Source organism: Schistocerca piceifrons, chromosome 7, assembly GCF_021461385.2.
Source record: "Schistocerca piceifrons isolate TAMUIC-IGC-003096 chromosome 7, iqSchPice1.1, whole genome shotgun sequence".
In the NCBI taxonomy this organism is placed as follows: domain Eukaryota; kingdom Metazoa; phylum Arthropoda; class Insecta; order Orthoptera; family Acrididae; genus Schistocerca; species Schistocerca piceifrons.
This window is the reverse complement of record NC_060144.1, coordinates 82,319,233-82,347,223: the sequence shown is the minus strand read 5'-3', so window position 1 is coordinate 82,347,223 and position 27,991 is coordinate 82,319,233. Positions and strand designations below refer to the sequence as shown.

The 27,991-nt window shown below is 40.0% G+C and overlaps 1 protein-coding gene across 1 annotated transcript in view; it reads left to right on the top strand.

Annotated features, from left to right (window-relative positions):
* Positions 1 to 27,991, top strand: part of LOC124805451 (modular serine protease-like) — a 220,365-nt gene that overhangs the window by 107,462 nt on the left and 84,912 nt on the right. Inside the window, exon 6 of the mRNA XM_047266013.1 lies at positions 461 to 622. Coding sequence (XP_047121969.1) covers positions 461 to 622 — 162 coding nt within the window. The remainder of the gene's footprint in view (positions 1 to 460; positions 623 to 27,991) is intronic.

Genomic DNA, 27,991 nt, shown 5'->3' with positions numbered 1-27,991 from the left:
AATGATGCAGTGAGCAGTAATTGAAATAGTTACAAAATCGACCTCTGAGCTATGCAATAAGATGTATATTGATGAAACGTCAATGTAGTCTTTCAGTGTATAGTAGCAGAAACTTGCTGCTCAACCTATAATGACATAAAGTAAATGGCCACACTAAACGGATTGGGGTGGGGGGGGAGTTAGTTCTTCTCTAATCATGAACTGCTTTACCAGATCAGGAGAGTACTATAAAATATTGTATGCCATGCACTTCAAAGTGATTTTCTGACTGCAAATGTAGATATAAAATTATACTTCCCTTAGATTTGCATTAATATACATTCAGTGTTTGAGTATGTCCTTGTCTTTGACATTGATGCTACCAGTATAAACCTGATAGGTTAATCTTTCTCGCCATACATGTAAAGACTAAAATAATAGAGAAGATAAGATGAAATGTGTAATTATAAAAATGTTGCAGAATGCGGAAAAGCAGTTCCAAAGCAACGAACATATGTCATCAATGGAGAGCCTGTATCAGCTGTGGCATTTCCGTGGCATGTTGGAATATATATTTATGAAAATGGTATATTTGACCAGTTGTGTGGTGGAACTATTATAAAAAGAAAATTGGTTTTAACTGGTGAGTCATTTACAACTTCAGTGTTTGTTGCACTATACGTTGTTTCAATGTGTGTTTTGGTTAATGTATTCTTGATGGCATTATGTAGTATCGGCCAAGCTTCTTTAACGACAGTAACAATCTCTAATTTGTTCACTCACTCTTTACTCCTCTGAACATTGTGGGTTTGTAAATCTTGACTGTTTCTTGCACCTTGCTGTTCATTTGCCTCTCATCTTGTTGCGGTGCCCCTCTCTTGATCCAGTGAACTTACCTGCCCTTACTGACATATCTTTATTAACTCCCAATCCAAACAAATGTAGAAAGAGTACAAACAATGGCAAGGCAAAGATAACCAGACACCATATAGTTGAAGAGCTGAGCAGAAGACGGCCACATACAGTGTGTCTAAAATACTTTGCTGCATTTTCTCACAGCTGAGCTACAAGTTCCAAATACTGTTTATGCACCATGGTTTTCTCCACCGACGGAAAAAAAATTGCAACACGAAGGAGAAGTTGTCCAACATAAACAAAAGTTAGTAGGCAGTTTCTACCTCTGAAAAATGATGTTTATTCAGATTTTGCATGAGTCACATAAGAGTGGCACTAATAGCACCACTATGGGAATGTAAATCAGATTTGCTTTAAATACAAGTTCTAACAGTCGTGATCATTAGTTACCTTTGAGCTTCAACATCATTAGTTAATTTAGTCAAGAATGCCAATAAGGCAATGAAGATGCCATTATCACCATCTTACTGCATTTGAATGAGATCATGTAATAGGGATATGAGAAGCTGGTCGTTCCTTGTGGATATTGCAGAAAGACTTGGCAAGAATGTAGCCACTGTACATTAGACCTACTGCTTACAGCATTGGTCACAACAATGTACAGTCGGAAAAAAACCAGCCTCTGGACAGTCACATGGCGCTACTGACAGGGACAGGGTGTATACAACCCGGGACAACTGGGAGATCCAGGAAAAACCTGGGAATTTTTTCATCCAGGAGAAAAGCTGGAAAAACCCGGGAATTTTTTAGAAGTCCGGAAATTTTTCGTTGTTTTACTTTTCAGTTAAATTTTTGTAATTTTGACTGGTAAGAATCAATAATCTAACAAAGGATATTACTGTATCATGCTACTGCAGAATAATATTGCCACAATGAAATGTGAATGAGAAAAAATTTGAAAATAAAACATAAATTGCAAAGGAAATGTGCCACATACAACCACAAAACACAGTGCTCACACAAGCGTTTGCCAACAGCAAAATATGTCAAAGGCTTTAGGAAGGCTGTGCAATGCTCCATACCAAAAAATTGCCTCCAATGAGCGTGACATCACAATTGTTTATATTAGATTCGTTTTAGTGTTTACGAGCGGGCTCATGTGCATGCGCAGTTGAGTGGCATATGAGTTGTATGTTCTCCCCCCTTCTGGCTACAGAGATGTGAGTGTTGGCTGTGTAAGTAGTCGCAGCAAGCAGCTAGATGCAACTGGGAAAAAATTTACTGCCGCACACAAGATCTATGAGGGAGGGGGGGGGGCGCCAAATTCATATTGTTGAGGAGAAAAAAACCTTGTTTCACAAAGCGCCTAGCATCCAGCACACGTTGGTCTATCAATTATTGATATGATTTTGAAACGCATTCTTGTTGGTGTTTGAACACATTCTGTTGTAACGCTACTATTTTAGTATTGCCCTGGTTTGGAAATATCATAGATCTGGGGCTGATGTTCAGAGCAGTCTAGGTTATAGTGGGGAAGTGTGTAGTCTCCACGTGACCCAGTGATTTTGCTGTTTCCTCTTCGTTTACTGCTCTCACTTCAAATGAAAGCAAAATGGATTTCTGTGGCTGGGAACTATAAAGTGAATTACAATACATTCACATAATTACGGAAGGCTAATATGTGTTATTAGTTTCAGATTTTATTTTATTTCCAGTTTTCTGACAGTCATGCATTAATCACCTTGTAGAACAAAGAAGTTATTTTTGTCAGTTTGCTACAGAAATTTGATTTTTATTAACTTTTTTACGCTGAGGCAGTCAATGTGTTTAAAACGAAATTTTTAGTTCCACACTATTGGCTAATTTCAACTGCTTGCTGCATTTCAAGTGCACTTTTCCTCTTCTAGCACATGTGGCATTATGCAATAAGAAAGAATCAAAAATGAGTAATTCCAGTACTAGTACACCAAGAAAATTTACATCCCAAAATGCACACCGAAAAGCTTAACATCAGGTCGAGGCGTACTTCATTGGGAATTGTAACATACGAATGTGCTCTTTAAGTATGCACCTTAAATGTGGATTTTAGTATGGTTCACGAAATTCCGATGCTCTTGGAGTATCCTCTGATGTCTTTTTTCTTCTATGACACAATGTAAGATCTTTTAATGTTATACACATACCAACATATGGGCTTCCTGTGTCATAGCAGCTGGTAAAGTACGGTGGCGCCTTTTATCTGGCGCTCTGTGACGACTACTGAAATGAACCTATTTCTAACAGGCCACAGGAAAATAATGTGAATGGTGGTTTGAAAAGCGTTACTTTCAAAGTAAATTTCCTTCTACGCAAATTGAACTACGTGCAAGAATGTACGATGAATTTTGTAAATCACAGAGCGTTTGATGACAAGCCATATAGAAGTATTTCGAGCCCAGAAGATCAAACATTCATGTTGTTATTATGAGCAAATTGACATAGTGCTACGGAAAGCTCTCTCTCCTCTGTGGTAGCTAATTTATTTGTGGAAAACTTTGAGGACAAGTCACTGGATTCGGCTAAAAATTTTACTCGATTTGTAATATATACATTATATATACATTATATGTGAAAGCTTAGCTTCTCTTGAAGCTTATTAATGTTAGAGACCACAATTATGTGTGAAAGCTTTGCTTTTCTTGTAGCAACACTATGTATATTAATTTAAAACATTAACTTTTCCTGTTTGTGTATCCACATCCATTCTAAATAAAGAAAACATAATAAGTGACTGCGGTGGTCTAGCGGTTCTGGCGCTGCAGTCTGGAACCGCGGGACTGCTACGGTCGCCGGTTCGAATCCTGCCTCGGGCATGGGTGTGTGTGATGTCCTTAGGTTAGTTAGGTTTAAGTAGTTGTAAGTTCTAGGGGACTTATGACCTAAGATGTTGAGTCCCATAGTGCTCAGAGCCATTTTTCTAATAAGTGATGCGCAACACAGATTCAGAATTGGCAGATCAACACAGTCAGCTATTTATACCTTCTTAAATGAAATTCTAACTGCAGTAGATAATAAGCAACATGTGTTATTTCTTGGCCTTAGTAAAATCTTCGATGTAATTGATCATATTACTCTGTTGCATAAGGTAGGTAATTATGGAATACGAGGCCTGCCAAACAAGTGGATACATTCCTACCTTCATGACCATCAACAGATCACTCAAATAAAATACAAAGACATAAAAGCACAAAAATTTGTAATTTTTACAGTAATGCACAAAACATTACACCATGAGTCCCTCAAGGGTCAGTCCTTGGGCTAATTATTTTCATTCTTTATGTTAATGATTTGTCAGAAAAAATAACTTAAGGGACAACAGTACTTTTTGCAGGTGACTCAAATATCCTAATCAAATCATGTGATGAGGAAAGCCTACAAAAAACAGCTACAGGTATAATACAAAATTTAACACAATGGTTCAGAACAAACAAGCTAATAATAAATAATGAAAAAACAGTGACAGTCAATTTCCACAATTCACAGAAACTACATCCTGCGAGACCAATTTTTAAAATTGATGGAAAAACTGTCTCACCTGCGAGCAACACAAAATTTTTAGGTATCGATATTCAGCAAAACCTAAAATAGGAGACACTTCTTAATCATGTAAATAAAAAGTTAAACACACTTATGTATGCAGTAAGAATCCTCTCACAAAATACTAGCCATGTGTCAGTGATCACAATGTACCATGGCAGTATTGAGTCACTGCTGATGTGCGGCATTATCTTTTGGGGGAACTCCGTAGGTACAAACAAAACATTTAGGCTACAGAAAAAGATTGTTAGAATAATAAACCATGCTAAATACAGAGACTCCTGTAAACCAATATTTAAAAATCTCAATATACTGCCTCTTCCTTGTTTATATATGTATGAAATACTAAATTTCACAAAATGAAGTGTTTTAAAAAATGGAAATATCTTCAAGTATAACTGTGATTTTCACCCTCATGATAGTAGGCAGAAGCATTATTTGCATGTCAATACAGTAAGTACAAACATTTGTAAGAGAGGAGTGTATCATACTGGCATAATGCTGTACAATCACATGCCATCGTACTTGAAACAGATGCAAAATTTACCAAAGTTTAAAGTAAAACTGAAAGAGTACTTGCTTGACCACTGCTTCTATTCTGTTTCCGAGTTTTTAGAGTACCAGAAAAGTATAGCATAACTGCTCAAGTATTCTTAACCAATCTATAATTTTATTTCACTATATTAATTTTGTCATCAATATTCATCATGTATTGAATAATTTTTAATTATTTATCTTTTCAAAATAACAATGTGTATGATGTTGTATAAACTGTACCAGCCTGTCTTGTCGTACGTTGCTTCTACAAAATATGTACCTAAACACGATTTACGGGACCCATAAAGAAATACAAATACAAATAGAAGATCATTATGTTCAGCATATGGCTCTGGCACATAGTACTGCATCTGTAGCAGCAATTTGAGCAGCAGCTGGCACCACAGTGACACAATGAACTGTTGCTAATCTATTACTTCAAGGACACATCAGAGCCAGATACCCTTTGGTGTGCATTCCACTGACCCCAAACCACAGCCATTTGCAAACATCAGTGGTGTGAAGCAGGAGATCATAGGAGGGCAAGGTGGAGGTCTGTTGCGTTTTCTGATGAAAGCTGGCTCTGCATTGGAGCCAGTGATGGCCGTGTAATGGTTAGGAGGAGGCCAGTTGAGGGCCTGCAACCAATTTGTCTGCATGTTAGACACACTGGGTCCACACCTCGAGCTGTGATCTCAAGTGTGATTTCATGTGACGTAAGGAGCACACTTGTGGTTATCTCACACAACCTGACTGCATATTTATATGTCAGTCTGGTGATTCGACCTGTCATGCTGTCATTCATGATCAGCATTGAAAAGGGTGTTTCAGTACGATAACACTTACCTGTATACTACTGTTGTACTTTAACATGCTCTTCAGTGTGTCGTCATGTGCTCCAGTCGAGCACATATGGGACATTGGATGACAACTCCAGTGTCATCCACAAACACCATTAACCCTTTATTGACTGTCTGTGGGGTGGAGTTCTATGACTGTTGCACTTTGTCAGACATCTAGCACCTGTACAACACATTTGTGTGCTTACACTCAACATTCTAGTGGTTACACTGTTTATTCCTGTACTATCATTTCATATTTGCAGTGGCTTATCTTGTGCTTACATTAATCAGTGAAGCTGCAACGTTAATCACTGAAATGTATTACCAATACAAATGTATTCCCAAATTTTGTTACTATATATTAACTATTTTGTGGTGTTACTATTTTTTCTGGCAGTTTTTTATCATAAATTCATCAGTGTGTGTGTGTGTGTGTGTGTGTGTGTGTGTGTGTGTGTGTGTGTGTGTCTTTTTAAAGCATCATATAAGGAAATGTTTGGCTTCTCTTCGATTGCTTTGGATATACAGAACTCTATGCAGTTGACTCATACTTTCAAAAAATATTGTCTAGATATTGATACACAGAAACAATGATTGAATATTGAACTGCAAGGAATATTCCCTGTCAGGAGACAGGGAACATCTCAACAGCATAATCAAAATAAATAGTAGTCCAAAGGATTTATTTACGAAGCGTGAGACACACATGTCCACAAATCAGTCACGACACAGAACAAGCTGAAGTCTTGCTCCATCCAAAGATAAATCTCCCTTCACTTGCCAGTGATGCTTGTTGTTATCGATATCTCCACGTAGCAACTCCCTCCTCCCCTCATGGATTGCAGAGTGCTGGAGGGGAAACGGGTGCTAAATTTTTGTTTGAGTGAGCCACGGTGCACAGGTGTTTGAGACCAGCCGTGTCGTGGCTAGCTGCACTGCAGGGCACAGCTGGACTGTTTCTTGCATTCTTGTTGTATGTGGTGCTGGTGGTGTAGAATTGGTAGGGAAGTAGATGGTGCTGGAAACAGCTGATGTGCTTGTACCTGAACATGGTGGCACTTCTGAGGGTGCAGAGGGGCAATCTCTGCAGTAGAGCCCCTCTCATCATGGGGCACCAGTGTATGCAGTGGTTGTGAGAGGACCCTGAGGCACATGATAATGAGAACACTATTGTTGAAAGATGAGATGATATAGAAGCCTAGTCACTAGGGAGAGAGTACATGTGGTCGAAGCATCAAATGCATGTGACCTTACATGTTGTTACTGCCAGCAGTGAGGCGGAGATAATTATGGACGAGCTCAATGGTGATGGTGTCTGTGTTGAAGTTACTGAGATTAAGCCAAATGGTGACGAGATGCAATGTATTAGGGATTACTATCATGTAACAGGTAGTGATCGATAGTCTTCATCATTGTTCATGCAATGGTGACTGATATTTTCATTGAAATTGTGAGCTGGTTTCAAGCAGTTAATTGAAATCTGGTTGGTTTGAGACTAATGAGAATGTCAGTCACATTTGTGTCCGTTTAAGGATTACATTAAAGGGACCTTTGTATGGGGGCTATAACGCTGGCCTGGCAGCGTTGTTGTGCAGCATGACATGTTTACAATTTGTGTACGAAGACCCTACGTGTCAAGTGGCAGACAGTGGGAGAGGGTGTGTTGGCACCTGTGTATGTCTTATGAGATCCTTCACTAACCTAACTGGGACACACAGACTTGTCTGTTCCTGGTCTTGTGTGGTCAGGACGAAGTCAGCAGTGATAATTATTCACCTTACAGTGTCTCGGCTCAGAATGCCTGCAAGTCTTCCTTGAAGGCTGTTCAGATGCATAGTAGTACCCGAGATAGTGCTTCAGTCCATGATCTGGCTTGACACATAAGGGCTGCTTTGAGCGTCAGATGCCATCACTCAGCTGATCCATTGCTCTGAGAGTGATAACCTGTAGTGCGGTTACGCCTCACTGCGCATAGGTTACACAGGTTGGTGAAGAGTGCCTCTTTGAACGGGGAGTCTCAGTCTGTGGTAGTCATATCTTGTGTGCCAAACTGTGCAATCCAATCTGCACAAAGATGTGGGCAGTAGACTCCATGATGTCTTTGAGTAGTACCACTTTGACCCAAATGAGGCTGTTTCTGTCATTGGTAGGAGATATTTGAAGCCCTCTGACGCTGAGAGTGAGCCAGTGATATCACCATGCACATGACAGAAGCAATCTCTTGGAATTTCAAATTGGGCTAACTGTGATGGCATGCATTTTCAGAAATAACTATGTTGCTACAGGATGCAAGCCTGTGCCCAGATGCAGCAGTCCTGCTGGATTTTGGACCACATAAAGTGTTACATTACAAGATACATTTTAGGTCTGACACTGGGGAGGGAGAGGCTGTGCAGATGCTTGTAGATTTCTTGTTGCATTGTTAGTGGTACAAACAGCTGAATCCTATTAAGGAGTATGTTGCAGAACATTGGTGTACCTGTCTCTAGGATGGTCCATTGTTAGATAAGTAGGCCAGTAGTGTCATTGCATATCAGTTCTGCAATGCTCGCATTGTTGTTTTGATCGATGCCCTGTTTTTCTTAGTCAGAGTCGAGGGAAATGGTATTTACTCATGATAAGTAGTCTGCAATGAGATTGTCTGTTGCACATATGTGATGTATATCCATCGTGTACTGAGTGAATAAGGTCCAAGTGTCAGTCGTAATAGCGGTTGACATCCTTTGTTGGGTGCCATATGGTGTTGAGTGATTTATGGTCTGCAAACATTATAACATGACTGCCTTCCGTACCTTCAATGGAAGTATTTCATGACTTCATAAATAATGAGGAGTTATAGATCAAAATCTAGCCATTTTATTTGAGAAGGTTTAATTTTTCACAACAAGAAATTGAGGGATTATGCCTATCCAGTCAGTACAGTGCCAGTGGCAGTGTCACTTATATCTCTGGTGACAGCTGAGCATCTGGAATGTGGTGTGCTAGTTCCATAGTATATGCAAGGCAGTCTTCTGTGAGTTTGAATGCTTCCTTCATTTCAGTGGTTCACTGAATCTTTCTTCATCCATGTTTGTTAGAATCTGGTAGCATGTCAGTTAGAGATGCTTCTAACACTGCTGCTTGTAGCAGATGTTACTGGTAAAAGTTCAACATTCCAAGAAAGCAGTGGAGTTGGTGATGATTGTGAGGGAGTGAAGGTAGTATACATCTACATCTACATCCATACTCCGCAAGCCACCTTACGGTGTGTGGCAGAGGGTACCCTGAGTACCTCTATCGGTTCTCCCTTCTATTCCAGTCTCATATTGTTCGTGAAAAGAAGGATTGTCGGCATGCTTCTGTGTGGACTCTAATCTCTCTGATTTCATCCTCATGGTCTCTTCACGAGATATACGTAGGAGGGAGCAATATACTGCTTGACTCTTCGGTGAAGGTATGTTCTCGAAACTTTAACAAAAGCCCGTACCGAGCTACTGAGCATCTCTCCTGCAGAGTCTCCCACTGGAGTTAATCTATCATCTTCGTAACGCTTTCGCGATTACTAAATGATCCTGTAACGAAGCGCGCTGCTCTCCGTTGGATCTTCTCTCTCTCTTCTATCAACCCTATCTGGTACGGATCCCACACTGCTGAGCAGTATTCAAGCAGTGGGCGAACAAGCGTACTGTAACCTACTTCCTTTGTTTTCAGATTGCATTTCCTTAGGATTCTTCCAACGAATCTCAGTCTGGCATCTGCTTTATCGATGATCAACTTTATATGATCATTCCATTTTAAATCACTCCTAATGCGTACTCCCAGATAATTTATGGAATTAACTGCTTCCAGTTGCTGACCTGCTATTTTGTAGCTAAATGATAAGGGATCTATCTTTCTATGTATTCGCAGCACATTACACTTGTCTACATTGAGATTCAATTGCCATTTGCTGCACCATGCGTCAATTCGCTGCAGATCCTCCTGTATTTCAGTACAATTTTACATTGTTACAACCTCTCGATACACCACAGCATGATCTGCAAAAAGCCTCAGTGAACTTCCGATACCATCCACAAGGTCTTCAACTTTTGTGGTCCTGTCCTCCTCAGTTGCGTGTTTCTGAAACCAAAACATTGCATTAAAACAAGCGTTCAGTGCCGAGTGCTGTGGAATGCGGAAAAAATAGCAAATTGGCGCTCATAGGAAGAACAACAACACCAAAAATGCAACAGGAGCGTAATATGTAAGAAACTGTCTACGCAACATGCCACTGATGATGCCTTGCAGAAAATAAAGGCGAAACGCGTATGGCACTAAAATTGTGTTTTATTCAGTTGCTGTCAGACGGTCCATAAGTGAAAATTATCAATATACCATAGTATCCACAAGATCATTTATGTATATTGTGAATAGCAACGGTCCTATGACACTCCCCTGCAGCACACCTGAAATCACTCTCACTTCGGAAGACTTCTCTCCGTTGAGAATGACACGCTGCGTTCTGTTATCTAGGAACTCTTCAATCCAATCACACAATTGGTGTGATAGTCCATATGCTCTTACTTTGTTCATTAAACGACTGTGGGGAACTGTACCGAATGCCTTGCAGAAGTCAAGAAACACGGCATCTACCTGTGAACCCGTGTCTATGGCCCTCTGAGTCTTCTGGACGAATAGCATGAGCTGGGTTTCACGCTACCGTCTTTTTCGAAACCCATGCTGATTTTTACAGAGTAGATTTGTAGTCTCCAGAAAAGTCATTATACTCGAACATAATACGTGTTCCAAAATTCTACAACTGATCGACGTTAGAGATATAGGTCTATAGTTCCGCACATCTGTTCGATGTCCCTTCTTGAAAACGGGGATGACCTGTGCCCTTTTCCAATCCTTTGGAATGCTACGCTCTTCTAGAGACCTACAGTACACCGCTGCAAGAAGGGGGGCAAGTTCCTTCACGTACTCTGTGTAAAATCGAACTGGTATCCTGTCAAGTCCAGCGGCCTTTCCTCTTTTGAGCGATTTTAATTGTTTCTCTATCCCTCTGTCGTCTATTTTTATATCTACCATTTTGTCATCTGTACGACAATCTAGAGAAGGAACTACAGTGCAGTCTTCCTCTGTGAAACAGCTTTGGAAAAAGACATTTAGTATTTCGGCCTTTAGTCTGTCACCCTCTGTTTCAGTACCATTTTGGTCTGGACATTTTGTTTTGATCCACCTACTGCTTTGCCATAAGACCAAAATTTCTTAGGATTTTCTGCCAAGTCAGTACATAGAACTTTACTTTTGAATTCGTTGAACACCTCTCGTATAGCCCTCCTCACACTACATTTCGCTTTGCGTAATTTTTGTTTGTCTGCAAGGCTTTGGCTATGTCTATGTTTGCTGTGAAGTTCCCTTTGTTTCTGCAGCAGTTTTCTAACTTGGTTGTTGTACCATGGTGGCTCTTTTCCATCTCTTACGATCTTGCTTGGCACATACTCATCTAACGCATATTGTATGATAGTTTTGAACTTTGTCCACTGATCCTCAACACTATCTGTACTTGAGACAAAACTTTTGTGTTGAGCCATCAGGTACTCTGTGATCTGCTTTTTGTCACTTTTGCTAAACAGAAAAATCTTCCTGCCTTTTTCAATATTTCTATTTATGGATGAAATCATCGATGCCGTAACCACTTTATGATCGCTGATTCCCTGCTCTGCGTTAACTGTTTCAAATAGTTCAGGTCTGTTTGTCACCAGAAGGTCTAATATGTTATTGCCACGAGTCGGTTCTCTGTTTAACTGCTCAAGGTAGTTTTCAGATAAAGCACTTAAAAAAAATTCACTGGATTCTTTGTCCCTGCCACCCGTTATAAACGTTTGAGTCTCCCAGTCTATATCCGGCAAATTAAAATCTCCACCCAGAACTATAACATGGTGGGGAAATCTACTCGAAATATTTTCCAAATTATCCTTCAGGTGCTCAGGCACAACAGCTGCTGAGCCAGGGGGCCTATAGAAACATCCAATTACCATGTCTGAGCCTGCTTTAACCGTGACCTTCACCAAATCATTTCACATTTTGGATCTCTGTCGATTTCCTTCGATACTATTGCACTTCTAATCGCTATAAACACACCTCCCCCTTCACAGTCCAGCCTGAGTCTGCGGTATACATTCCAATCTGAGTTTAGGATTTCATCACTGTTTACGTCTGGTTTCAGCCAACTTTCTGTCCCTAGTACTGTATGAGCATTGTGACCGTTTATTAGTGAGAGCAGTTCTGGGACCTTTCTATAGATGCTCCTGCAGTTTACTATTAGCACATTGCATTTTGCCTACTCCTATCTTGCCACGTCTCAGGAGGCGTCTTGTCAGGCCTAGGGAGGGAATTCTCTAACCTAAAAAACCCCCCTGTGCACTCCACACGTACTCCGCTACCCTTGTAGCCACTTCCGGCATGTAGTGAACGCCTGACCTATTCAGGGGGCTCTACATTTCTCCACCTGATAGCGGAGGTCGAGAAATTTGCACCCCAGATCTCCGCAGAATTGTCTGAGCCTCTGGTTTAAGCCTTCCGCTCGGCTCCAAACCAGAGGACCGCGATCGGTTCTGGGAACGATACTACAAATAGTTAGCTCTGATTCCACTCCGCGAGCGAGGCTTTCCGCCTTCACCAATTCCGCCAACCGCCTGTACGAACTGAGGATGACCTCTGAACCCAGACGGTAGGAGTCATTGGTGCCGACATGAGCAACAATTTGCAGTCGGGTGCACCCAGTGCTCTCTATAGCTGCCGGCAGGGCCTCCTCCACATCTCGGATGAGACCCCCCGGCAAGCAGGCAGAGTGAACACTGGCCTTCTTCCCCGACCTTTCCGCTATTTCCCTAAGGGGCTCCATCACCCGCCTAACGTTAGAGCTCCCAATAACTAATAAACCCCTCCCCTTGTGTGCCTGCTCGGATCTTGCTGAAGGAGCAGCCACATGTCCACTCACAGGCAGAGCGGGCGATGCCACACGGCCAGCCTCCACATTCACCCTGCTCCACGAACGCCGCTGAACCCGCCACTCCCCTTGGGGAGAGAGTGGCCCAACCGCGCCCGGTACCCGCGAAGATGTCTTGACAGCAGGGCCCGTGGGTGAAGCATGTAACACCTGGGGTGTACCACGCGACGCACCAGACACCCCACTGCCGCTACACTCAGAGGCAGCAGCCTGAAGATGACTGACCGCGGCCATCAACACGCTCAGCTGTTCGCGAAGAGTGGCCAGCTCCTCCTGCGTCCGTACACAGCAGTCACACATCCCATCCGAATCAATTTACTGTAGAGAATTAATCAACTTTTAACTAGACTGCTAATTGACTAAAGGCAGCTGATTGTTGACTAAACTGTGATTGCTAGCCACTTCTTGTAGAAAACAATGAAAATAGCACTACCTGTCTCTGGACTGTATTCTTCGAAACACACTAGCACTACTGGCACTGTGGATGACTAAAGGGACTTTCTCTGACTGTATTCAAAACACACACAAAATCTATGGAACACTATTACTAGCACTCGACAATTAAAGCTTCCTGAAATCAAAAACACACGGAAGAAGAAGTGACAAATAAGAAAAATACAGTTAATACTTAAATTAAGGTAGCTCGCTGCACAGCAGACATGAAGCAGGTGGCAGTTATGACAACACTGTCTTATGGCGTTGACTCTATCTTGCATTCGTTTGATACCGACAGTGCTAACTGTATGGCTCAGTCAGGTAACTTGCATTTTCTGTAATTGGATTTGGCATCTTTGATCACTACAGTGCTACCACTAAGAGCAGTGAGAACTTATTCAAGGTGTTGGTTGTGGTTTTCGAGTGTAGTCTGAAAGATTAGGACATTGTTGTGCTGTGTTTTATCCCTCATGACATGAAAAGCTGTTAAGAGTCCAAATGGTATGATAATTGCAGTACTCGCAATGCCGTATTTAAGCATGAAAATTTGTAGATAAGCCATTTTAAAGTTGGTTACATTGGAAATGCCTCCCAGGAGGCTCACAACTATTTGAGTACATGCTTGGCTACCACCAGATCCCAGTCTTTGCAGCATTACTTCCTTTCCAACACTGCAGCTATCCCTTTCCCTCTCTGCCTCACCATCTGATGGTTTTTTGGTTCATATCCTTGTTGGACCTGGTTTATGATTGGGACTCAAGTTCCCACTTCTGGCATTTTCTCCAATGTTTCAGTAACATGCTGCATGTGGCTCATGTAGATTTATGTTTTTCCATGTCCAACTGCTGTGGACGGATCACATAAATTTACATTTTTCATTCTGCATGTATTTTCTGAGACCTGTTTCTCATGCCAGTAACTATTTAAATTTAAGAAAAGGTTATATATGAATTGGAGGGTTCGGTGCAGTGAAAAACAGTATGAACTTATTTTTATCTTTTGTTTTACTGCCAACAGTCAGTACCACGAAACAGTCAGTACTGTAGTTGTTGCCTTGTGCAGTATGGCATGAAAACAGTTGACGGAAAGTGAGATTGTTGCTGAATTGTTTGCACATAATTGCTTGATGTTCCAAGTGATTCAGATGATATTACTGATGGTTGGCCTGGAAGAGAAGAAGAAAACAGCACAGCTATAATCACCTAAATTGAGATAACTGTGAATGATTTACATGATGGAGCTTCTGACTGTGAAAGATGGTTGTAGGAGGACAAGATCATTATTTTTAGAAACATTCAGAGGAATCCCAGGTGTAAAAGCCCTTTTCAGTGTGATCAATAACTTTATAAATACTGTGTAATTATTTTTGGGGAGTGAATTGTTCAGTCAGATGTCAACACAAATGAACTTGTATTAAGAACAAAACAAAGCCATTTTAAAGAATCTCTCATGTCTCCCAAATTTACGAATATCACTGCTGTTGAACTGAAAAAATTCTTGGCATGATTAACTTGGTGGGGCAAATACAAAAGAATTATTTGAAGGACTATTGGTCAACAGATTCTCTAATAGAGACACGAATTTTTGGCAAGCTAATGAGCAAAAATCGATCTGAGCAGATATGGGAATTGTGTCATATCAGTGAAAATTCCTTACGAAGCAGACAGATAAACACTCTACAAAACTGAATCTGTGCTACAGTACCTCCTAGATAAACTTAAGACCATATGCAAACCTGAACAGGAGCTTTCTCTTGATGAAGCAATGATACACTGAAGTCGTGAAACTATAGTCTTTTCTACCATTTGAAGAACACCACAACCCATTATATTTTCAAGAGCAGAGATAAGACCCAATTAAGAGCCAATAGTGGGGTGCACAAAATTACTTATTCTGATTGTGGAAGTTTTATATTGGTTAATCAGGCAGAAACATGGCAAATAGGCTGGCCAAACATGAACACAGCTGGAGGATGCAGAATTAAGATGCCACAGTTGCTAAGCATGTACTGACAGAGGGCCACAACTACCAGCCACAGTCCCATGTCATTCACTTGGTAAACAAAGGCCAAAATCTCAATCTGTTAGAAGCCCTTGAAATTAACAAACATCTAGCCCACAGTTCGAATTTAATCTCAAATGGCCAAACATGTCTTGATATTGCCCCCGCTTCACAACTTCACATAATCGTCTGTCTTCCATCAGTTTCCACACTGTCTGTTCCTTCATATTCCTCCATTTTCCTGTATGTATTCATTTCTTTTTATTTTATTGTAACTGCCTATGTATTCCATATATTTTGTCATTACAATTGTTAATCATTTCTTTTAATTGCCTTCTGTATCACTTTCTGTGTTTGATACCTCTTGAAGTAGTTTTGTCGAGGTTCTATTTTTTTTTATTTCATTTTATTTGCTTTGTTAATTAATGTCAACTGTTATATAGGCACAGTTTTTGAGTTAATGTTTGTTTTCCTGTTTGCTCCCGTTATCATTATTGTTCTACTTTTTACCCTTTAAATTTCATTACAATCACACTGTCAGAGATGACATTTATTGTGTATTTGCACCTCAGTCTAGATAAGTAACATCTTTTCCAATGTTCTTACAAATGTTGAAACTCCTTTGGTGACAAGTTAGTTGGTCTGATAATGGCCTTATACACCAAAGACAGGTTGACCATGTACACTAATGTTGTAGAAAGTAAGCAACATAGTGCTTCTCATTTATTACGATTTGACTTTTCTTTCCATCACTTTTATGGACATTATCATAATGCTGTTAATTAGTACTATCCCAAAGAATCAGGATCCTTCCCTGGTTTGAGCACAGTGACCATTCTGCCTTTCTTTAGGGATCCAATGTTGTAATGTTCAAACAAAATTTCATTATAAATACAGAGTGGATATTGTTGTCTTTCAAGAGGTAGAAATGATAACATATTTGTGGTGTGCATACTGTAAGACCTTCGGTGCACACACCATCAGATTATTTGACTTGTCACTCTAACGAAGTAGGCAAGTGTCAGCAATATGTCTCGTGGTCTTATCGTGGCGTGTTTATCTTCTGCCGTTAGGTCAGATGATAGAAATGCCACTTGCACGCTTAGAGTAGCAGATTGATGGTGACCAACTTTAAACAGAACTTGATTAGTTTTCAAACACATTTATTAAAATAATAACAAGCATAAAAATAACTTAACTTGGTTCTGGATGCTATTTACAATTGACAATCTGAAGTTCCTTTGGTCTTGGTACGTTAATCTTATTCTCACACATCTCTGATACTTGACAAAGTGTCTATTCACTTATCGTCTTGGCTATGTACAGGAATATGGTAATCTTATTAGGCACAGACTGAAACTTGACTATAGACTAATGCAGACCAAGGCAGACTGGTACAGACTAATGCAGACAAATGCAGACTGACTAATCGGAGGTCTGTACGCTCTTTATAATACCTCGAGCGTTCAGGTATCACTGCGCAAGTGTGATCCGCGAGGAGAAAAGGGTCTACGTTAGCAGCAATCTCATTGGCTGCGTTAAATATTAATACGCGGATCGGTGGAAGCAGAATTTGGTCCGTCTCTAAGACAGTGCCATCTCGTAGTGCAGAGACAGATGAGCGCTGCGCCTATGCTGTTGTGCTTAGCGGGGCACGCTCTATTGGGAAAGTTGTGTACGCGCTGACTACGCGGAACTATGTACACATCAATATTGTAAAGGATATTATGTCCCTGGGGCAGTATTTTTCCCAGAGGAGAAAAATCTCTGTAGCTCAACAATTGAAAATGTCCAAGTAGCACAGGAAATTGTGTTACATGGATGATGTAGGGAGGTGTTTGCTTTCATAACATCTGTTCAATAATAAAACTCTTAGGTAGCGAATTGTAATGGTGAGGTATCGAGGGTTTTTAGAAGCTCTTTGCCTTCTTCCACTCACTGGACATTGTAATGTTCTTAGCAATGCAGTTTCAGAGGTTTTTGCAACTTGTCCTCATATTATTTTTCAAAAACAATCTTGGCTCCTGCTTGTATTTTTTGCAGGCTGATGTAGTTCTGTTGGGTAATGTGTGTCTATTTCCTCAGTTCGTCCTTATGTTTGTTGATGGCTCCCTGACACATGGCATCCACTACGCAGGGCTTGTTTGTTTGTAGGTAAAAATGCTTTCTGTTGAGGAATTGCCTCTACGGAAGCCACAGTAATGCAGTGTGTTTGTTTGGATAAGTGGGGACCTGATGGTCAAGTGTATCTTATTATGGGAGGCTCACTTTTAAATCTGTCAACATATTTATTGCTGTGAACTTTCCCGATTTCCAATCTCTGTCCAGGGTAGATCCAGCATGGTTCTTCTGCTGTGCCATGTAAAGTCAGAACAACTGGTAGGTGATCAGAACACAGAAGATCTACTTTTAAATCCCAATTGAGAATCTAATTTTACATCCCAGCTGGTTAGTAGTGCCACATGAGGCAGTGCAAAGCTGAGGACTATTGCTGATATTGCCTGTAACAATGGGGTTATTCTCATTGCAGATCTGTCATTCATCAGCACTATGTTTTCACCTTGTAGGATTATCATTAATAGCTCACTATTGCAATCATTGTACTTGCATCCCAGTGATGTGTGTCAGGTGTTAAAATTCCGAGCCACAAGCAGTGGTCAAAAAATTCCCAGCCACAGGCAGTGGTCAACTCTGAAGTCTTCTCTGTTCTGCTTCAAGCTTTTCGGTAGCTTCTTGTGTACAACAATTCCCAAGTGCCTAACAATGCTGTGCCCATAAGTAGCTATTGACTAATTATAGATACTGCATTGAAATGATGGTCTTGTGACTGTGGATGTCTTTGTTTTTTATAAATATGTGTAAATGTTCATGAATGAAGCACACTGTTTTATGAATATAGGTACAAGGGGCTTGTAGGATATTGATCTCTGGAAATAAATGTTTAGTGATGGAGGAAAGAGGCACCCATCTAATTATCTTGACTAGTCTCCTGTGCAAAGTAAATATCTGTCTGTGTGAGATACCCCCAAATGGAATGCAGTATGCGAGTACTGATTGTACAAAAGCAAAGTAAGCATATTCTAGTGTTTTTATGTCACTGACTGTGTTCAGGACATTCAGTGCATAGCACAAACTGCTAGTCTATTTACTAATGTTTTTTAAATGTGTATCCCACCATAGTGCCAACCTTCTACACCTTGAGGAATTTAGTAGTTACCTATTTGTTTATCTGCATATATTCAACTCCAGATATTCGAAAACAAAGATAAAAAATATCTTGCAAGCCACTCCTCTTGCAATTTATCACAATATTTGGACACAGTAATGTAAATCCTACAAAAGAGAGAAACTAAAATCTGAATCTTATATAAGAAGGAGTTTCAGCAAAGAAAATTTAGAGTTGTTTTGTGATAAGTTAAGTGTTAAATGCTGGCCTGTAGATCACTGTGATTCAAGCAACAAAAATTTTGATAAATTACTAAATTGTTTTTTGGGTGTATTCAGTGAAACATTTCCCCTAAAATCTTATCAAAAGAGTGTTAGTAATATACGAAATTGGATTACACCAGGCATAAAAATTTCGAGTGTCAGAAAGAGACAGCTGCACAGTGAGCTCAAAGTAAATTGAAACCCTAATTTTGTAACTTATGTTATACGCTATAAGACTATATTAAAAGAAGTGAGACTCGCAGCAAAAAAAAAGTCAATGTTAAAAGTCAAGAAATTTCTCAATTTAGGTTTCAGGGTGATATTATTTTAAATCATGTTCAAATGTCGAACTGCTTCAATGATTTCTTTGTCAATATAGCAAAATCTGACGTAAACATGACAGCCAACCAGAACAATATGATTCTCAGGCATAGAGATGACATACAAGACATTTGTTTTAAAAAATTCAGGAAAATCACTCAGAAAGATGTGGAAGACACAATATTATCATTAAAAAACAAAAATTCAGTTGAATGGGATTGAATACCTTCCATGGTAATCAAGGCAGCACATTATATTATTTCATACCCACGGACTTGAACACTTTTTTTTTATAGATGTCCTAAAATATGCAGAGATTAAGCCATTATTTAAAAAGTGATCACCAGAAGATATGGGAAACTACCGGCCTATCTGTGTCCTTCCTGTTTTTTCTAAAATATTTGAAAAACGTATGGCAAAACAGCTAGAAAATTTCCTTACAGTAAATGACATTTGTAAAATCAGTTTGGTTTTCAAAGAAGAAAAAGCACCATAAATGCCATCAGAGAATTTACAGTAGAAATAAGTGCATCACTAGATCAGAGTACAAAAGCCTCAGGACTATTCTGTGATCTAACAAAAGCCTTTGACTGGGTGAACCTCTCATTATTACTTCACAAACTGAAGAGCTATGGGATCAAAGATACTGCATTACAGTGGTTCAACTCTTATCTGACAGAGGAAACAGAGTTATTTTAACATCAAACTCAGTTAACTACCACTCCGAATAGAAAACAATTTCCTAAGGAGTTGCACAGGGTTCAAGACTGTGTCTTACCTGTTTTTGTTGTATATGAATGATTTACCATTAAATGTTGATGCTCATTCAGTCTTGTTCACAGATGACACCTCAGTCCTGATAGAAAATGATACAAGAGAAAAGATTCCAGATAGTATAGAAAATGTTCTGGGGAAACTGGAGTTGGACTAAAGCTCAATGTCAATAAGACCCAGATAATACAATTTGTCTCTAAATTGTCAGCAATATTATGTCCTGTACAAATAGCCCGTACTAATCAACTGATGACAGAAGCGAGTCGTGTGAAATTCTTGGGTATATAGATTCCCTGGTAAATAAATTAAATTCTCTAGCTTTTGCAATCTTTATTTTATCTGGTGCCACTCATATGGACACAAGAAAGACAGTCTACCACAGTTATTTTTAATCTGTTATTCAGTATGGGATAATTTTCTGGGGAAACTCTAGGAACAGCACAAGGCTACCAATTCTTCAGAAGAAAATCATTAGAAACATGTGTGCTGCCCACAAAAATGAGTCATGTTGTCCATTGTCCAAGAAATCAAAAGTACTAACAATTACTTCAGTGTACATTTTTGAAATTTTGATTTTTGTATATAATATTCAACATAATCTTGAAAAGTTACATTTTAAGCATAGCTATGGTACTCATCACAAGGAAACCTTCAAATTTCCCTCACATCATGTAAACCTTTATGCTCAGACACCACTGTACATGAGTTAAAAATAAATAACAAATGAAAAGGAAGAAACATATTGACAATGGACCTTGGTTTGCTGAAAAGTTTACTACAAAATATTTTAATAGAGAAATGTTACTACACCATTGAAGAATTCATTGAAGACAGTCTGACATTTTGAACAATAAAAATCTGTGGCTAATATTGCAATGTTGCAAGTGTACAACAAAGGAAATTGGTAAACTGTAAATTTATAGTAAATATTGTAGTGTTGTATTTATTGGCATTATCCTTAAAATAGTGTAAAAAGAATTTCTGTAAATCATTTTACATTATATTTTTGCTAAGTGTGACATGTTTCCTGTACAAGAGATCATATGACCTGTACAATGCATGTAGTGAGACTAATAAATCACAACTACATTTACATCACTCGTAATACACACAGATCTTGACTTTTTCAGTACATAGATTGCTGACAGTATTCTGGGCAAAGTGTTGTAAATGTTTTGTTTGAAGTAATAGATAAAATCAACTGCTAAGTACTCTTAGGAACAGCAGTGGTTCTTGGCAAAAAATAGCCATTTTCTCCTAATATACACATACTGCTAGAAAGTTATCTAGAAGTTATTCCCATAATTATCAATGTGAGTAAACTAGCGTTGTCAAATGTAGTCAGTATACTTTAAAGACATACCCAGCAGTGTCTGTTTCTGTATACTAATGTGTAACCAGATTCATTTCATATCTCCTAAGGCTCTTCTCCAGGATGAGTTTTGGGGAATTTGCCTAAAAAAATGGAAAACTTGTTCATCAATGAAGTTTATTTTCTTGTTTCTTTACTTCCATCTGAATCATCTCTGGTACGTTAAAGCATTAATAGTCATTTTCTTTGTTCGAAATATGCAAAAGCACTATGATTTGAAATACTAGATCCACATATTTTGTTAGAACCCTATGGTATACTGGGTCCAGAAAAATTTCTCCAAAGATGCATATTCCACTCATAACATCGACATTTGTGTCTTTCCTAATTTAGATATGTTGAAAGCCAATAGTACATACAAGAAGAAAACTCTGATCAGAATATTTTTCAGTCTAGAGCTTGCTCTATGGCCATTGTCTCTGCTATAAATATTGATTCATTCTGAAGCAGGGGATATGACCATTCTGCGTGAAGGTCAGGACAAAAGAAGGAATTTGTCAGCATGTAGTTTTTCACTTAATTTTGCATGTTAAGTGAATATTTTAATTGCATCTGGCCACTGAATTTGCTCTGTTGCTAGGAACATGGTGTTTATGTTTAACGTTTCACATTGAGGGAGCAGATGTAGATTGTGTGGACTGAGTAACCAAAAGAAAGAAATTTCAATGTACTGATTAGTCCAGTCAGCTGAATGCTGGGGTCATTCCTGTTTAGTGGCTATTATTCAAAAGTGCACATTTTATTTCACTAGAGAAATGCAAATGATCTATAAAGCACCTGTAGGGTACTCTATTTCTAGACATTTGGGAACTCTAGAGTTATCAACCATGAACTAGCATTGAACATGGAGAGGCATTTCTAGTGCGTCCAACAGATTATCATTGTTTGGTGTGGGCTGCTTCACTTTGATCAGTATTTTAATCCACAGATACTGTATTTTGTCCAATTTTGTGAATGCTAAATTTGTTGTGTCTGTGGTATAAGATAAATATCATGAGAGGAGAGGATGTGTTTTCTACTAATATGGGCCACCACCAGCAAACGTTTATTGCATGTACAGGCTCAGAAAACGTCTGATGTGAGCATAGCACAAGTCACAGATTAGTCCCAAAATTTGCGCTGTTGAGGTTACTGATATTGTATGGTCTCCCAGCATCATTTTTGGAACAAGATGCTACATGTATTGGGAAGTAAGCTCCACTGTTTCCACTTGTATTGTTAACACAATTTGTATCATCCAGTCATAAAGTATTATGACAGCAAAATCTAAGTTATGGCAGGTTTTCTGAAGACACACAACCTTTAATTAGAGGCATGTAGTTATTCATACTAGAAATGTTTAACAGTTGGTGGGGGAGAAGTTTGTTTCACAAGAGATGTTGCTCTATTGGGCTGAAGATCAACCCTTGCAGGGGACATTTTAATATTATGTATAGCCCACCATCCCATTATTGGACCAAAAGTATGCCCATTAAGTGTGGATCAGCCCATAGATACGAATGAAGAAGACATTTGGAATTTTCAGAGTAAAAAGCTTATATATCAGTACAAGGATTTGGATGATACTATATACTGCTGAGATATTAAAGAAGATTGCAGTTAGGAAACTGCCCTGGACAAATACAACCAAGATGTCAAGCAGTGCAGAAACATCCAAATTGTCATATTAACCTCTCAAAATTATTGGTATTCTGTTAAAAGGCAAAAATAATTATGAAGATGAACTGACAAGATCCAGAGAGGGCTATAAAGCCTGTGGGGAAGTTCCAGCTATATTGTACTGTAAGACACAAACAACATGGCCACAATGAAGCGAAGTATATTCTTTTCCACATCCAAGTGAACAATAGTTAAGAATGGATACAAACACAGAAACAATCCAGGTACTGGTACAAGCAGTTGCTGACAAAAAGTACAATCAGAATATGAGGGGGAATGACAGTTGCATTGTGCTTATAAAGAGAAAGGCTGCAGTACCCAGTCTGGTGGATGCCATGCCATGCCATGTACACAAGTCATGCGGTCCTCTACAAGTGGCCTCTGGCGATAGGCCTGCGCAGACACCATTACCATTGACAGCATATTTGAAGTGCAGCATGCTGGTGGCCTAGTACCATGACATGTATTATAGTATTATGAACAAGGTTGTAGCATCTGCTATATGTTATTCAGTGCAACTTATCTGGCTCAGTTGTTATGAGACACAGCTATCAATAGCCCATCTGGAAAGTTAATGTGTACATTTATGGGCTGGAGTGGTGTTGTATTCATAGTGAAAAAGGTTCCATTGATTGCTAGTATTTTAGTTTCATGGATGAATATGGCAATGTCACCCATCCTGTCAGTCGCATGTTTTCAAAATATATTGTATGTGTATAATACAACATGGGAGTTGGTGATTACAGAGAAATAGTTTCAGCCCATGTTTGAAGGAGGAGTGTTTTACATTGTGTGAAGCATGTTCTCCATCAGATCTCACTGCTTGTGAATTACATTGGATAATTTAAATCTCATTTGTCACCTTGAAGGTGAAGGAATGACATTTCGATCCTGTTTTTCTCAATACTGAAACAAGATGCATATATGTGAATGTAGACTTACCCATCATTTACTGTTCATAAAGTCTATCAGGTTTCCATCTGGGTGGGTGCACTGAAATAGCACAGTTCTTCAGAGAGTCACTCTAGTCATCTTCTGATGTAATGTTTAGATTGCATGGGTTCCCCTTATACACATATCAGAAAAAATTTTCCATCACCCCAGTTCCCAGAACTCCTCAATATAAACGTTGACTGTGGATATTGTATCACAGACACAGTCCCTTTGACTGTTCAGAGGTGTCACTAAACCCATCCAAAGATGTAGACAACCATGCATGAGCAGCGCCTATTAGACTGAGGGGTTCCGACAGCCAATCAGTTCCAGTCATTCCACCGGGAAGGACATACACTGCTTGTGTTGTCTGTAGTTCAACCATGCCTAGACAGTCAATACCATGGTTCGATCATCTCCACGTCGTTACTTTGTGCCAGGAAGGGATCTCAACAAGAGAAGTGTCCAGGCTTCTCAGAGTGAACCAAAGCGATGTTTTTCAGACATTGAGGACATACAAGAATGACAGGAACTGTCGATGACACCTGGCTCAGGCCACCCAAGAGCTACTACTGCTGTGGATAACTGCTGCCTATGGATTATGACTCAGAGGAACCCTGACAGCAACACCACCATGTTGAGTAATGCTTTTTGTGCAACCACAGGGCTTTATGTTAAGACTCAAACTGTGCGCAACAGGCTGCATGATGCGCAACTTCACTTTTGACATCCATGGCGAGGTCCATCTTTGCAACCACAACACCATGCAGTGTGGTACAGATGGGCCCAACAACATGCCAAATGAACCGCTCAGGATTGGCATCATGTTCTCTTCACCGATGAGTGTCACATATGCCTTCAACCAGATGTTTGTCGGAGACATGTTTGGAAGCAGCCCGGTCAGGCTGACCACCTTAGACACACTGTCCAGCGAGTGCAGCAAGGTGGTTTCCTGCTGTTTTGGGGTGGCATTATGTGGGGCCAATGTATGCCACTGGTGGTCATGGAAGACACCGTAACGGCTGTATGATACGTGAATGCCATCCTCCAACTGATACTGCCACCATATTGGCAGCATATTGGCGAGGCATTCTTCTTCATGTACGACAATTCACACCCCCCACCATGCACATCTTGTGAATGACTTCCTTCAGGATGATGACATCGCTCGACTACAGTGGCCAGCATGTTCTTCAGACATGAACCCTATTGAACTAGCCTGGGATAGATTGAAAAGGGCCATTTATGGATGACGTGACCCACCAACCACACTGAGGGATCTACGCCGAATTGCCGTTGAGGAGTGGGACAATCTGGACCAAGAATGCCTTGATGAACTTGTGGATAGTGCATAGTATACAGGCATGCGTCAATGCAAGAGGATATTCTACTGGGTATTAGAGGTACTTGTATGTGCAGCAATCTGGACCACCATCTCTGAAGGTCTCACTGCATGTTGGTACAATGTGCAATGTGTTGTTTTCATGAGAAATAAAAATGGCGGAAATGATGTTTATGTTGATCTCTATTCCAATTTTCTGTACAGGTTCCAGAACTCAGGACCGAGGTGATTGCAAAACTTTTTGGGTGTGTGTATATACCTGAGCAGCAGCTGTCCCTTCATATCCATCCCCAGTTGCGGAGTTGGGCAACCCATAGTGGGGGTTGCAAAACGCTATTAGGCTCTTGGTGCATTCAGTCTTCCCCTCAGATATGTGAAGTGTCAATTATTGGGTGGGTTCTTGGCATTTAGCTGCTAGTGCATGGTTCCATGCCGAAATTAGCTGGTAGTCCTCATTCCTGTTAACAACATTGTCATGGAGCCTTACCTGAAATGATTCCTTGATTATGCTCTTCCAGAAGCCAATATCTTAAAAACGTATTAGTTTTCTAAAATGTCCTTGATTGAGGCTGTGTTTTGCTAATGCTTATTTACTTGCTATACATGCCTGGTATTTCCAAATTGTGGTGTCACCGCCAGACACCACACTTGCTAGGTGGTAGCTTAAATCGGCCGCGGTCCATTTAGTACATGTCGGACCCGCGTGTCGCCACTGTGTGATCGCAGACCGAGCGCCACCACAAGGCAGGTCTCGAGATACGGGATAGCACTCGCCCCAGTTGTACGGACGACATTGCTAGCGACAATACGGACGAAGCCTTCCTCTCATTTGCCGAGAGACAGATAGAATAGCCTTCTGCTAAGTCCATGGCTACGACCTAGCAAGGCGCCATTAGCCTTACCTAGTTTGAGAGTTATCGTATAAATGTCTCAAGAAGAACGTTGTAAACCAACAAAGAATAAAGTTAAGTATATTCCAAAGCTACGTATTTTCTTTATAGCAGTCATAACGTATCTTGTTCCAGACTTGACGCCAGTCGGCGTGTGTGTACGCGTGCCTTTCGGCTCCCTTCTCAGTGTGGCGTAACTAGCTTGTTACGCCACAACACAAATACCAGGTATGTTTAGGAACCCATAATGCTGCATGCAACAAATTAGGTGTGTGTGTCTAAGAGATATAAATGTGACAATCTTGTCAACAGGGATGACAGCTACCAGCTGAGTTCAGCATAGAGCCCTGAACTGAGTTCAGCATAGAGCCCTGAACTGGTAGCTGCACCATATTTTATGGACTATAAGATGAACACCAAGAAAAACAAAATGAGGATAGTGAAATGTAGTCAAATTAAATCAGGTGATGCGGAGGGAGTTAGATTGGGAAATGAGACACTTAAAGTAGTAGATAAATTTTGCTGCTTGGGGAACAAAATAACTGATGATGGTTGGAGTAGAGAGGATGTAAAATGTAGACTGGCAATGACAAGGAAAGCGATACTGAAGAAGAGAAATCTGTTAACATCGAGTATAGATTTAAGTGTCAGGAAGTCATTTCTGAAAGTATTTTTATGGAGTGAAGCAACATACGGAAGTGAAACATGGACGATAAATAGTTTAGACAAGAAGAGAATAGAAGCTTTTGAAATGTGGTGCTGCAGAAGAATGCTGAAGATTAGATGGGTAGATCACATAACTAATGACAAGGTATCGAATGGGGAAAAAGGAAATTTGTGGCACAACTTGACTAGGAGGGATCAGTTGCTAGGGCATGTTCTGATGCATCAAAGGATCACCAATTTAGTATTGAAAGGTAGTGTGGAGGATAAAAATTGTAGAGGGAGACAAAGGGATGAATACACTGAGCAGGTTCAGAAGGATGTAGGTTGCAGTAGTTACTCAGAGATGAAGAAGCTTGTGCAGGATAGAGTAGCATGGAGAGCTGCATCAAACCAGTCTCTAGACTGAAGACCACAGCAACAACAAGACATACTTTGTTCTTTGGAAAATTGCCTCTAAAATTCAGGTGCATCATATACTCTAAGTTAATATAAAAATGTCCAATGTTTTATTTAAAATTCCTGGCAGTCTTAAAAATGGCCACATATTCAATGCCACAGGAAACCTATCTCTATCTGACAACACTGCATTCAGCTGGAAGTAGCAGTGCACTGATACGATGAATATAAGTTGCAGGGATTCACAAGGTTGCAAACACCATCTCCCTCCTGCCTTGCCATCACAAACCAAGAACACTGTCTAGCATATGGTGCACCATTGCAGTGAACATGAATTGAAAGCGATTTGTTTTATCAGTCAGGAAAATATTTTTCGTAGTAGCTAGTTTCTTCATGGAAAAAATAAAAGGTATTCATACGATGCCGGCTAAAACATTGAAATTAATAACTATGCAGAAGAATGTGGAAACAGAGCAGCTGATTAGCATTTCGGGCTTCCACCAATGGAAAAAAACCTTCACAATTTGCAGGCTAGTAAACAAGAAATGAAGAAAAAAAAAAAAGAGGAACATTAAATGTGCACTCGTGGTCGTGCGGTAGCGTTCTCGCTTCCCGCGCCCGGGTTCCCGGGTTCCTGGGTTCGATTCCTGGCGGGGTCAGAGATTTTCTCTGCCTCGTGATGACTGGGTGTTGTGTGATGTCCTTAGGTTAGTCAGGTTTAAGTAGTTTTAAGTTCTAGGGGACTGATGACCATAGATGTTAAGTCCCATAGTGCTCAGAGCCATTTGAACCATTAAATGTACAAATAGAGTACTAAATGCAAAATGACCAAAATTAGAAGATGACATTTTGAAATGGATTCAAGGACATTGTCTAAGTGGCATTGGAATTGATACAAAAATGATTCAAGTGAACTCTCATAAGCTAGTGCTGCAGTGGAACTTAATAGACTTCAAGGGTGGAGTTGGTTTGTGAAGCATCATTGACTTAGCATGCAAATGAAAGAGGAAA